Raw genomic sequence first — 14,591 nt, 5'->3', positions numbered from 1 at the left:
TGGAGTAGAGGGTGGAATTGTTTTTAAAATGTTCATTTTGCATCATTGATTTTTAAACACAATCGCATCAAGCCAGAAAACCTCAGTAAGTGATAGGAGAGAAAACAGATCTATTTAATAACGAAACAAAGAACTGCAGATGCTGGTTTATACCAAAGATAGACACAAAATGTTGGAGTAACTCAACTGGTCAGGCAGCATCTCTGGAGAAAAGGGATCCTTTTTCTCCAGAGATGCTGCCTGACCTGTTGAATTACTCCAGCACTTTGTGACTATCTTTAGATCTATTTGCTATGTCAAGCTCGGTAACTCCTCATCCCAAGGATATTGATCTGAAACACATTAATTGGGCTTCTCTCTCTCCAAGTCTGCTGTCCGACCTGGTGAGTATTTTGGGACGTTTTCCAGTTTTTTATTCTCGGTGACTCGAAATTCGTTTTTTTTGCTCCTCCAAGTCGCCTTGAAGGAGTTAAATTCCAGGGCGGGACTTGGTGGTGGGAGAGCGGGACTTGGTGGTGATAGAGGGCTGTGGATGCCAGGCCACTTCATCCGCACCCGGGCCATGAGGGGAGTGTGACTGAGGGCAGGGAAGGGAAAACAGACTGTGTAGCCAGTCAGCGTTTAAAACAAACCACAGCAAAGAGGGAGAGGGGTTTTAAACAGTCGGCGAAGAAGAAAGGGTTGATGGGTGGGCGGAGCAGCACTTAGGGGTTTAACCTTTGCAAGAAGTTTTCTGGGAGTTGTTTAGAGTTTGATGAGTTTGAGAGAGCGGGTTTCAGATGGTCAGCACAGATGGACGTTGCAGCACGACTACTCCTCCGGCTTCTACTGCTTTGGAAGCTCTCCCCTTCTGCGGGAGGTGAGTGCTGAAGTTGTTTTAACTTGTGACACCTCGGTTGTCATTTCAGATATGGATGGATGGAGCTTCCATACAATTGTAGGCATTTCTACAGTGCGACTGTTATTGAAGGGAACACTGGACCTGCGTTAGTTGTATTGGGACAACCTCGACCAAGTTGTTCAGTTCGGTAGAGCCGGAATGAAACGCCCCAGAAGCAAACGGTAAAGGAAGGGGTAGTAGAAACAAGAAAGTGCAGGTACTGCTTTACGCATAAGGACACAAGGTGCTGGTGTAACTCAAGGGGTCAGGCAGCATCTCTGGGGAACGTGGGAAGGTGAAAGGGCATCGAAATCTAAGTCTGTTCCTCCCTCAGCAGATGCTGCTTGGTCAGTTGAGTGTTCCTTTTATTTGCCTTTATTTCCCATTTTAACTTTGTGCTGTTCAATATTCAGATAAAGCATCTGGTTAACTTTCTATAAGAAAATAACTGCAGATGCTGGTACAAATCGAAGGTATTTATTCACAAAATGCTGGAGTAACTCAGCAGGTCAGGCAGCATCTCAGGAGAGAAGGAATGGGTGACGTTTCATGTCAGACTGAAGAAGGGTCTCGACCCGAAACGCCACCCATTCCTTCTCTCCCGAGATGCTGCCTGACCTGCTGAGTTACTCCAGCATTTTGTAAATAAATACCTTTGGTTAACTTTCTAGATAGACGCAAAGCGCCGGAGTAATTCAGTGGGACAGGCAGCAACCTCCGGAGAAAAGGAATAGGTGGCGTTTCGGGTCGAGACCCTTCCTCGGACTTCTTGAAACCCTCTTCCTTCTTTAACTAGTAGCGCAAAATTCCCAGCCACAGAGTAATGGGAACACGAGTAATTTATAGTTTTTATATGACATTTGAAAAATCTGCCATCTAATGTTAAATTGCATGCATTTTCCCGAAGAGATCGTTAGGTCGACGAGTGCAGAACGAATACACGCGGATCTCCAAATTTCATAAACATTGCTTTGAAGGTGCGAAAAACAAGCTTTTGATGTAGATGCTGGAGTAGTTTAGTAAATGGTTCACTGCGCGTCTTTGCTTTTTTTAAATACATTCGCCAGATAAACTTCTGTCAGACGGGATAAGATAACAGATCTATTTGAAAACGACCCTTTTTTCAGGTGTCCACCCTGTCACAACACATTTCGTTTCCACAGAAATGCAGGAACTAACACGTGCCAGTAATTGCCTTAATTTACATTTTTAAAAGAACATCCATTTAATTTTAATTTTAAAAGCACATCTATTTAATCAGTCTGAAGAAGGGTCTCGACCCGAAACGTCACCCATTCCTTCTCTCCTGAGATGCTGCCTGACATGCTGAGTTACTCCAGCATTTTGTGAAATAAATACCTTCTATTTAATTTGATTCCCTTTGACATTTTTGGAAACGCAACGTCCTTAGTCCTCCTTCACACAGGTATTATTCCGAGCCAAAACAATTATACTTTGCACAGCCACGTTGTAAAAGGTTGGATTCTGTGTCAGTGTTTTATGTTGCTTTTATGTTGATCTTGCCCTACCCTCCTAACTGATAAATGCACTGAAAGGACTTGGTCAGACTGCAGAGTTTGTTCTGATATCAAGCTTGATGGGCCGCGGGCCATTATTATTGGTCTCAACACAATTGAAAGGAGAGAAATCTGTCTCTTTGGTCAGTGGTGCTGGAAAAATGTTCTTACACTTCTGGGCACGTTGCGTCTCCCACCGAATAACAGCTTGTGTTTATATAAACCCCTCTAAGACATTCACAGAGCTTGAAGATCAAACCGCACAAGGAGATAATAGGATAGGCGATGAAAAGCTTGATCAAAGAGAAGGCTTTAAGGAATGTATCAAAGGAGTGAAGTGAGAAGATGATATAGAGAAGGGAATTCCTAGTTTCGTCCAGCAGCTGAGGGAGGGGGGTGAAGGCATAAGCCCCCAACAAGGAGGCCATGAATGTGATGGTCCAAATGATCAAAAACTGAGACACAAGGAACTGCAGATGCTAGAATCTTGCATGGAACACAAAGTGCTGGAGTAACTCCAGGGTCTGGCAGCTCCTCTGGAGCACATGGACAGGTGACATCTTGGGTCGGGACCGTTCTTCAAACTGGTCCTCTTTCACCCCACTCCTCATCTGACACCTTTTTCCATCTGTCTCCATTTTGTCTCCTTCTTTCCCCTCTTGTCTTGTTTTCATCGTTAGCTTTTGTCCATCCATTTTGCCAGTCCCCGGCTCTTTTCCAGCTTTCTCCCCCCACTGCAATCAGTCTGAAGAAGGATCCCGACCCAGAACGGCAAGGCTCTGTGGGGGTGGAGCACAGTCTGGAGATCTTCTGCAGCAGGACATGGGGGAGGGGGAAGGGGGGGGGGGGGGGTCGGGGTCTGGGTTAGATGCCCCTCAAACAAGGAAGAGATATCAACAAAAGTGGCGAAGCTGCTTGATGTAAGGATAGTTTGTGAACACTACCAAAAATAACACTGATGAATGTATGTACAGATTCTGAGAATGTTGGTGGACCTTTTGCACTGTTCTCGGTTTGCATATAGTTTTTTATTAGTCTGAATAAAGTTTATCTCTGGAAATAAAATGTTCTCCAGAGATGCTACCAGATTGATTCCTGGGATGGCAGGACTTTCATATGAAGAAAGACTGGATAGACTCGGCTTGTACTCGCTGGAATTTAGAAGATTGAGGGGGGATCTTATAGAAACTTACAAAATTCTTAAGGGGTTGGACAGGCTAGATGCAGGAAGATTGTTCCCGGTGTTGGGGAAGTCCAGAACAAGGGGTCACAGTTTAAGGATAAGGGGGAAGTCTTTTAGGACCGAGATGAGAAAGTTTTTTTTCACGCAGAGAGTGGTGAATCTGTGGAATTCTCTGCCACAGAGGGTAGTTGAGGCCAGTTCATTGGCTATATTTAAGAGGGAGTTAGATGTGGCCTTTGTGGCTAAAGGGACCAGGGGGGTATGGAGAGAAGGCAGGTACAGGATACTGAGTTGGATGATCAGCCATGATCATATTGAATGGCGGTGCAGGCTCGAAGGGCCGAATGGCCTACTCCTGCACCTATTTTCTATTTCTATGTTTGACCCGCTGAGTTACTCCTACACTTTATGTCCTGAGCGAAAGCAGAAAAATACATGTCCCTCAAATAAATAAATTGTTCGTTCTCATTGGTGCTGATGAAGAAAGCTTCGTTACCCACCAAACACTTGTGGCAGCACTTTGAGACCACGTCATTGGGAATGTTCCAATGATATCAATCATTGCATTGCATGCAACTAATTTCCAGAGATTTATTTTCTGCAGAGCATGTTATAATCTAGCATGTGCAGCCTTTAGTTAAACATTTTGTTCAAGATGGCCGAGCCGTTGTGTTTGGCTGCCTGCCACTGTATGTTGTTTCTTTTTTTTTTCCTAATCAGATGTGCAGCACTTTGGTCAACGTGGGTTGTTTTTAAATGTGCTATACAAATAAAATTGACTTGACTTGACTTGACTTGACTAAAATGATGGTAGTATCATATATTAAGCAGAAATATCAGAAGGGAATTGGTTATGTAAAATAAACTGAAGAAGAACAGGCGATTGAGAAATTGAATAACTCCCTCAATGAGCTGTTCTGGGCCTTGTCTGTACCTTATGGTGCTTTTGGTTGGATGGCTCCATACGAGTCAAAATAGATGTAAAACATGTAATTTGTTTAATGCACATTCACACTTGCTTTAAAGTTAAATGGAAAACCTAGTATTTGTTGGGAAGATGGTGGTGATAAAAATTATCTGACAGCCTGCAGTCTGCTGGGAGAACAAAGAATGTTGAAGGAATTCATCATTACACATCAACACCTCGGCAAAAGGGATTTCACTTTAATTACTTTAGAATCATAGATTTGTACTGTGTAGATAAGGGCCCTTCGGCCCATCATGTTCAGTCTGAAGAAGGATCTCGACCCGAATCATCACCCATTCCTTCTCTCCAGAGATGCTACCTGACCCGCTGAGTTACTCCAGCTTTTTGTGTCTATCTTCGATTTAGACAATAGACAATAGACAATAGGTGCAGGAGTAGGCCATTCAGCCCTTCGAGCCAGCACCGCCATTCAATGCGATCATGGCTGATCACTATCAATCAGTACCCCGTTCCTGCCTTCTCCCCATACCCCCTCACTCCGCTATCCTTAAGAGCTCTATCCAGCTCTCTCTTGAAAGCATCCAACGAACTGGCCTCCACTGCCTTCTGAGGCAGAGAATTCCACACCTTCACCACCCTCTGACTGAAAAAGTTCTTCCTCATCTCCGTTCCAAATGGCCTACCCCTTATTCTCAAACTGTGGCCCTTTGTTCTGGACTCCCCCAACATTGGGAACATGTTATCTGCCTCTAATGTGTCCAATCCCCTAATTATCTTATATGTTTCAATAAGATCCCCCCTCATCCTTCTAAATTCCAGTGTATACAAGCCCAATCGCTCCAGCCTTTCAACATACGACAGTCCCGCCATTCCGGGAATTAATCTAGTGAACCTACGCTGCACGCCCTCCATAGCAAGAATATCCTTCCTCAAATTTGGAGACCAAAACTGCACACAGTACTCCAGGTGCGGTCTCACCAGGGCCCGGTACAACTGTAGAAGGACCTCTTTGCTCCTATACTCAACTCCTCTTGTTACGAAGGCCAACATTCCATTTAAACCAGTATCTGCAGTTACTTCCTACACATGTTCACGCTGACCTTTGTACATCTACACTAATTCCATTTACCCACCAAAATCCTTCCAAGCATTGTCTATAAACTGTCTGGTTCAATGCCCTCTAAATGTCATAATTGCATGCGATTCCACCACATGCTCTGGCAGATATTCAATCACTCTGTGTGAAAGTTTGACAGCTCGGATATTACTGAATATTTCTCAATTATATCCAGGTTTAGGATAATCAAATGATTTAAATCATAAGTAATGTGAGAAACAAGGACTGCAGATGTTGCTTTGCAAAAAATGACACAAAATGCTCGAGCAACTCAGCGGCTCAGGCAGCATCTCTGGAGAACATGGGTCGGCAATGTTTAGGGTTGGGAGCCCAAGCAATTCCTGTAGATCCCTTTTACAAAATAACTGGGGGTGCCAAATTTTCACAGAGTGGTTGATAGTTGGGATGTGGATGTCCTGTAATCTCCAGAACTTCGGAGAGGCCTGGAAGGGGCCACAACAGCAGCTCGCAGTGTCTGAGCAAATGATAAGGATGGAAGCATGATGCTGGACAAGTCAGGGTGGCGTAGTGGTGCAGCGGGTAGAGCTGCTGCCTCAGCGCCAGAGAGCTATCCTGCCTTTGGGTGCTGTCTGTGTGGCGTTTGCAGGCACTCCCTGTGACTGCATGGATTTCCTCGGGGTGCTCTGGTTTTTCCACACACACCAACGATGTGTGAGTTTGCATCTTAATTGGCCTCTAATGTATAGGGAGTTGATGAGAAAGTGGGATAATAAGGAACTAGTGTGAATACTTTGGCATGGACTCAGTGCGCCGATGCTCCTTGTTTTCATGCTGTATCCCAAAACGAAACATGCAGGAATTGTAAATGGCACGGACTGAGGAGCGATGGAGATTGACCGGTTCTGGATTAGTACGGGTGTCAAGGGTTATGGGAAGAAGGCAGGAGAAATGGAGTTGAAAGGGAAAGATAGATTAGCCATGATTGAAAGGTGGAGTAGACTCGATGGGCCGAATGGCCCAATTCTGCTCCTACGACTTAGGAACTTATGAGAGCACTCGTGGAATTTATAGACCAAATTCCACTGACCTGGCGATAATTACAAGACTGTGCTATGTCGATTAATAAACCTATTTAACTTTAATTATAGCACTCAATGATGGAATGTTATTGGTCAATACTGAGATGGGAGATTTGAAAATATATTTTTCCATAGACTTTTGAAATGGCTGCCAGCATAAAGTTGTGAATATCTTGTTGATCATGTAACAGCAAAGAGACGGCTAATTATCTGTTTCTAAGTGTCTTAAGTATAAGGATAGATACTGATGATTAAATAATCTGGCCGATAGTAATGAATGGTTTTTACAGAGCAGCTGCTCATTGGGAGGGATGTGGAGTTTGAACGATCTCTTCACATTACGATTGTGATGATTTTTCAAGTAATCTGATGGGTTGTCGAGACATTAGGGATTTCACCTGGAAATTTAGTTTGCAGAAGCTCTTCCCACCTGGGGAATGTTTGGTTATCCTTTCAGCCCAACTGGTTAGAAGACGGAGAAAATCACTTATCCAACCCACTGCAAGCCAGCTAGGTGCTGCACTCAATTCAAACTAGTAAAGGAGACAGCAATTAGAAGACAGGTACAAAAAGCTGGAGTAACTGAGCGGCATCTCTGGAGAGCATCTCTGGAGAGAAGGAATGGGAGACGTTTCAGGTCGAGACCCTTTCTTCAGACTGAGAGTCAAAGGAAAGGGGGAACAAGAGATATAGACGGTGCTTAGGACAAATGAATGGAAGATCGGCAAAAAGCAACGATAATGTGGAGCCTACAATGTGCAGGAAAATAACTGCAGATGCTGGTACAAATCGAAGGTATGACAAAATGCTGGAGTAACTCACCAGGTCAGACAGCACCTAGGAGAGAAGGAATGGGTGCCGTTTCAGGTCAAGACCCTTCTTCAGAGTCTGAAGAAGGGTCTCGACCCGAAACGTCACCCATTCCCTCTCTCCTAGATGCTGCCTGACCTGCTGAGTTACCCCAGCATTTTGTGATACCTTCGACGTGGAGCCCACAATGATCCATTGTTGACTGTGGGACAGGTGATAACGGGTTATGCAGTCAGTGGACCTCAACAAGATGACAGTGAAACTTGAACGACGATTTGGGTGGGGGATGGATGGAGAGAGAGAGGGGATGCATGGGGTTACTTGAAGTTGGAGAAATCAATATTCATTGCGCTGGGGTGTAAGCTGCCCAAGCCAAATATGAGGTGCTGTTCCTCCAATTTGCATTTGGCCTCAGTCTGGCAGTGAAGGAGGCTTTGGACAGAAAGGTCAGTGTGGGAATGGGAAGGGGAGTTAAAGTGTTTGGCAACTGGCAAATTCCTTTGTTTGTATGCTCAAGGGAACTAACATCTGTTTCGGGTACATCTCCACAGCTACAGACTGAAGTGGCATCCAATATGTTGTATGTGTAATTATCGCCTTCGAAATTAAACCTCTTTGTAACCGCTCTTCCCCTTTGAGGTCAAATTTTAACTATGAGTTCTAGAGTTACAAGTGTTTATTGTAATTATGCCTTCCTTAGTTCAATAATATATTTTTATTCTAATGCTGTCTTGTTGTTTTGTTCCGTTTTGGAGTGCAGTGATCAAGCACACAACCTGAGGCAGATTCTGTCTCCTGTTCTGGTAAACAGCTATTACAGTAGAAACCAGGGGAACAGCTAAACTTAGATTGAAATGTAATCCTTGATGGTTAGGTTTGGAAATAAGGGTGGAGCAGGGAAGTAAGTTCAGTCCCTGGGATGTGCTGAATTTGGATATTTGCCATCAAAACTGGTAACGGGGTACCTCGATGTAGAGTCATTGAGCCATACAGCGTAGAAACAGGCCCTTCAGCACAACTTTCCCACACCGACCAATATGTCCCATCTACACTACTCCCACCTGCCTGCATTTGGCCCTTATCCCCCTAAAGCTACCTGTACACGTGCCTATCTAAATGTTTCTTAGACATTGCGATCGTGCCAGCCTCAACTACGTCCTTTGGCAGTTCGTTCCATACACCCACCACCCTTTGTGTGGAGAAAGTGACCCCTCCAGTTCTTATCACATTTTTCCCCCCGCACCCTGATCATATTTGAGTACAAGTTCTCTCCAGGTTACGACAGGGATCCTTTCCTGAGAACTGTTCGCAACCTGAACAGTTCACAAGTGGGAGAATCAGCTACGACCTGTCCCCACAAGATAGAAGATGTCTACTTTTCGGCCCAATAGCAGCCGGAAAATCCATCCAGTCCTTCTCCCAACATTTGTTCCTATGTATGGGCTGTACATATGTTGGACCTTTAGTACTGTTATGACCCCCCCACCCAGTCATATAACCACACTGGTAATCATTGTCTGGGCTTGTCTTTTGAAAATTAATTGTAGGGCTCTGGTAAGGTTAGGAAGAACAGTCCTCTTTGAATTATACCCTGGAATCATTTGAAAAGGTAGATTGAGCCTCAGTTTAATGTCTCTGCTGAAAAAAGCACCTTAGGCAATTCAAAATTTCCTCAGTATTACAGGCAAAAAGTGTAGGAAGGAACTGCAGATGCTGTTTGAAACCAAAGATAGGCACAAAATGCAGGTGTAACTCAATGGGTTAGGCTGACCCTGGCCTTACCCCCTGAGTTACTGCAGCATTTTGTGTCTATCTTCCTCAGTGCTGCTTTGAAGTTGTTACAACGTCATACAGCATGGAAATAGGCCCTTCGGTCCAACGCGTATTTGCCCACCAAGATGTCCCACCTAAGCTAGTCCCATTTGCCTGCGTTTGGCCCATGGCTCTCTGAGCATCTCCTATCCATGTACCTGTCCAAGTGTCTTTTTGTGACTTGGAGAAGAGAGTTGCCTCTGAGATGGAGCACTATGTCCTGGGTGAATCACTGGTGGAAGAGGACAACTGCAACAAACAGAACATTTGGAAAGCGAAGATTAAAGTGGATTTAGTCGGGAAGTTTATTTTGATGCCTGAACTTTCTCCTGAAAAACTGCAATGCGTTCCCCACCCTACTCCAACATTTTCTCCTCCGAGTCTCTGATCTCGTCTCCCTCTCAGTGGCCATTCTGTTCCCATGTCATTTTCTTTTGGTGTAATTTTTTTAATCTCACCAGTCAAGGGGCAACATTTGTATCTGTCATTTTTCTCCACACAAACAATCTGACTAGAAATGGACGGGAACGAGTATTGGACCTTTGTATTGTAGCCCAGTCTTTGACGAGTCCTTCTGTCTCGTGAGACCCTTGAGCTAAATTTATGCTATTGATGTTGCGACTGGATTTTGTTCAACCAGCTTTCGTGGCTTCAGGGATTTCTCATTTCGGGGCATTTCAGCTGTCTGATGGGAAGAATAAACTGTCTTCCTTATGCAGGATGTTGTGCCTAGACCACTTGTACAAGAAACGTTTGTTTTCTTAATCCTCTGGGCTGAAATAAAGCCAACTTCACACAGAATGCAAGATTAGCCCTGTTATTGATTTTATTTTCTAATGAGCGCTTTTACAGCTCATGAATAGGGGAGCGTGATCTCGTTGATTCGGCTCCCTTGACATCACGGAATTTGGGATCGCTCCATACAAACAGCTTTAAGCGTTAATCAGCTGTGGTCTGTTAACAGTGGTGTGAAGCTATTGTGGTACCTTGTGATTCAATTGCCGGATAGAGAAAGGAACGTTGTTCTGGGAATTATCTGTGAGTGACTCGGGTGGAGTCCGAGAATACCGACTGCCAGCTTCAGGAACAACCTCTTCCGCAGATTTCAGTGTCTGCATTTCCTTATGTCCTTACTTTTCCCTGCTGTTATCAGACTGTAGGAAAGGACCTCTCACGAGCAGAGGTGTCACAAAATGCTGGAGTAACTCAGCAGGTCAGGCAGCATCTAGGAGAGAGGGAATTGGTGACGTTTCGGGTCGTAGACCCTTCTTCAGACTGATGTCAGGGGGTGCGGGACAAAGAAAGGATATAGGTGGAGACAGGAAGATATTTCTCCCCCTCTCACAAGCAGAGGATGTAGTCCCAATCTCCCAATCTATCTTGCTGTGAATCTTGTAGTTTTATCTATTTATCTGCATTTCCTCTTGTTGTGATATTGCAAGGACTACTTTGTTGTATCACATGGTCTATTTTGTTTGCCTGTGTAGTAACGTGTATATAAGAGAATGAGGTGATTTGGTGGTCACTCTGGTTCCAGGTGGCCGTGGAATAAACAGCCTGGATTTAAGCTCCAGCCTTTAAACCTTTTAAACACGTGTACTTGTGGTCCGTCCAGAGTCATAACAAAGGTATAACAGATACCGGACCATGAAGTACAACATGGTGGCAGCGGTTTGGTGATTAGCCTAGAAAGATAAAGAAAAAACCCAAGCAAAAAGGTTCACAAGTTAAAAAAAATAGAGCCCTAAAGAAAAAAAAAAGATGAATGCTTTCCAGCTCGGTAAGGGATGCCTGGAATGCATGTCGCCAGGGCCAATATATGCCTGCAACACTATATTCTGTACTCTGTTTTACTTTCTCTTTGCACGACCTGTGGTAACTATATAGACACAAAGTCCTGGAGTAACTCAGCGGGTCAGGCGGCATCTCTGGAGAAAAAGAATGGGTGACGTCTCGAGTTGGAACCCTCCTTCAGACTCGAGCAGAGGGCTGTACCTTTGGAGGGGGTGCGGTTTAAGTTGATAAGCAAGGGAGAAAAGTTCAGACTGTTGATATCCAACGGGTAGTTAGAAATGAAAAGGTCTAAAGAGGGTAGAAGGTCGTCCGGAGGAGTCCAAGCGGAGGAGGACCGATGGATTCGGGAGAAGGGGACATCACTGGGTGGTGAGGACTCCTTACCACAGAAAGATGCACAAGGTCGAGAGGGGGGGATGGTGAACACACAACAAGGATTTGAGTAGTGGGCTGTACGTTTGGGGGGGGGGGAAGCAATTATGTATGGTTTAATTGTACACGTGTATAGTATGATTTGCCAGGATAGCATGCAAAACAAAGTCTGAAGAAGGATCTCGACCCGAAACGTCACCCATTCCTTCTCTCCAGAGACGCTGCCTAACCCTCTGAGTTACTCCAGCATTTTGTGTCTACCTTCGATTTAAACCAGCATCTACAGTTCTTTCCTACACAGAGTGTTTCACTGTATGTCAGTGCACATGACAATAATAATCCAATACCAACATGGCTTGCACAGTACTAGTTATCTCGAGTCCCCAAACTGAATTTCACCCATTGTTGATGCATCAGAAAAGTGCTGCATTTTTCAAGATGCCAAATCACGGCTCACCAAAATAAAAGCTTGCACCACTTTGAGAAATAGTTATTGCGTAGTTTGCTTGCAATTACTCATGATTGTAACTCAGAGGGGATTTTGCCATCTATAGCCATCTCAATCATTTGCTTAGGAAGGAACTGCAGATGCTGGTCTCAACCAAAGATAGACACAAAAGGCCGGAGTACCTTCTCGTTTTCACTCAACAAAGAACCTAACAATGGCCTGTTTCCTTTATCATTGTTATTTTTTTGCGCACCTTTCATTCATTCTTCTATATCTCTCTACATCACTGTCTATATCTCTCGTTTCCCTTTTCTCTGACTAGTCTAAAGAAGGGTCTTGCCCCGAAATGCCACCCACTCCTTCTCCCCAGAAATGCTGCCTGTCCCACTGAGTTACTGCAGCTTTTTGTGTCTATCTTCATTCATTTGCTGCTGGCTGGGAAGTGGGTGAGTGCAATTAGAGAGAGTCGTCTGTGGCTCTTTGTGTGACTGCCAAGGAGGTGGAGAAAGTGGGGATGGGGGGCTGGAAATTGGGGGATGAACTAAATCGTGTGCTTGGAGCCCAACCCCCACCCTCGCTAACCACTCCCTCAAAGCATGGATCCAAGCCTAGGAGATCTGTGAGGCAACTGGTGGCAACAACCTTCAGTAGAGTACGCTGCTGTCTCTCTTGGTGCTTTTGCTCGAAGTAAAAGGACAGCTGGAGCAGATCAATGTGGAACACCCCATGGTGATAAAATGATAAAAATCAATGCCTTGGTGTGTGGTTCCTGACCTCGAGCTTTAGCAACTGTGAAAAAAAACAAATAATGCCATCCCGTATATCATTTAATGGGGGAATATGACCCAGACTCAAGGTGAATAATGATAAGGAGTGCTCTGAACAGTTTCCTAACCAGTAGGGCATTCTGGAAATGGTACAAACATTTCAAAACATGCCCAGACAGCTTTTGGTGCTTGATATACCCATTTAATAAGCATAAATATTTCATAAGAGGAAAACAGGATAAATGCACAGAATCTTTTGCCCAGAGCAGGGGAATCGAGAACCAAAGGACATAGGTTTAGGTGAGGGGGGGAAAGATTTAATAGGAATCTGAGGGGTAACTTTTTTACACAAAGGGTGGTGGATATATGGAACGAGCTGCTTGAGGAGATAGTTGAGGTTGGTACTTCCATAACGTTTAAGAGTCATTTGGACAGGTACATGGATAGGACAGGTTTAGAGGGTTAAGGACCAAGGATAGGCAGGCGGGACTAGTGTAGCTGGGACATGTTGGTTGGTGTGGGCAAGTTCAGCCGAAGGGCCTGTGTTCACGTTGTGTGACTCTATGTCCCGAATACAATTCCTGCTTTTCACTCCTTCGCAGCTCGACACAGTGGCATATAGACAATAGACAATAGACAATAGACAATAGGTGCAGGAGTAGGCCATTCAGCCCTTCGAGCCAGCACCGCCATTCAATGCGATCATGGCTGATCACTATCAATCAGTACCCCGTTCCTGCCTTCTCCCCATACCCCCTCACTCCGCTATCCTTAAGAGCTCTATCCAGCTCTCTCTTGAAAGCATCCAACGAACTGGCCTCCACTGCCTTCTGAGGCAGAGAATTCCACACCTTCACCACCCTCTGACTGAAAAAGTTCTTCCTCATCTCCGTTCTAAATGGCCTACCCCTTATTCTCAAACTGTGGCCCCTTGTTCTGGACTCCCCCAACATTGGGAACATGTTATCTGCCTCTAATGTGTCCAATCCCCTAATTATCTTATATGTTTCAATAAGATCCCCCCTCATCCTTCTAAATTCCAGTGTATACAAGCCCAATCGCTCCAGCCTTTCAACATACGACAGTCCCGCCATTCCGGGAATTAATCTAGTGAACCTACGCTGCACGCCCTCCATAGCAAGAATATCCTTCCTCAAATTTGGAGACCAAAACTGCACACAGTACTCCAGGTGCGGTCTCACCAGGGCCCGGTACAACTGTAGAAGGACCTCTTTGCTCCTATACTCAACTCCTCTTGTTACGAAGGCCAACATTCCATTGGCTTTCTTCACTGCCTGCTGAACCTGCATGCTTCCTTTCATTGACTGATGCACTAGGACACCCAGATCTCGTTGAACCCCCCCTCCTCCTAACTTGACACCATTCAGATAATAATCTGCCTTTCTATTCTTACTTCCAAAGTGAATAACCTCACACTTATCCACATTAAACTGCATCTGCCATGTATCCGCCCACTCACACAACCTGTCCAGGTCACCCTGCAGCCTTATTGCATCTTCCTCACAATTCACACTACCCCCCAACTTAGTATCATCTGCAAATTTGCTAATGGTACTTTTAATCCCTTCGTCTAAGTCATTAATGTATATCGTAAATAGCTGGGGTCCCAGCACCGAACCTTGCGGTACCCCACTGGTCACTGCCTGCCATTCCGAAAGGGACCCATTTATCCCCACTCTTTGCTTTCTGTCTGTTAACCAATTTTCTATCCATGTCAGTACCCTACCCCCAATACCATGTGCCCTAATTTTGCCCACTAATCTCCTATGTGGGACCTTGTCGAAGGCTTTCTGAAAGTCGAGGTACACCACATCCACTGACTCTCCCTTGTCAATTTTCCTAGTTACATCCTCAAAAAATTCCAGTAGATTTGTCAAGCATGATTTCCCCTTCGTAAATCCA

At 44.8% G+C, this 14,591-nt stretch overlaps 1 protein-coding gene across 3 annotated transcripts in view; it reads left to right on the top strand.

The window, feature by feature from the left end:
- The window catches only part of robo4 (roundabout, axon guidance receptor, homolog 4 (Drosophila)), a 134,711-nt gene that overhangs the window by 15,644 nt on the left and 104,476 nt on the right, over positions 1-14,591 (top strand). The window contains exon 1 of one of the 3 annotated variants that reach the window (XM_078426779.1): positions 583-859. The exons of the other annotated variants lie outside the window; for them this stretch is intronic. Within the exon in view, the coding sequence (XP_078282905.1) occupies positions 793-859 (67 nt within the window). The 5' untranslated portion in view covers positions 583-792. Of the gene's footprint in view, positions 1-582; positions 860-14,591 lie in introns of those variants that run through there. 3 annotated transcript variants of the gene reach the window in all.

The sequence above is a fragment of the Rhinoraja longicauda genome, chromosome 32 (genome assembly GCF_053455715.1).
Source record: "Rhinoraja longicauda isolate Sanriku21f chromosome 32, sRhiLon1.1, whole genome shotgun sequence".
NCBI classification, from domain to species: domain Eukaryota; kingdom Metazoa; phylum Chordata; class Chondrichthyes; order Rajiformes; family Arhynchobatidae; genus Rhinoraja; species Rhinoraja longicauda.
Note: the sequence above shows the minus strand (reverse complement) of the source record. Positions and strands in the feature narration are given on the sequence as shown.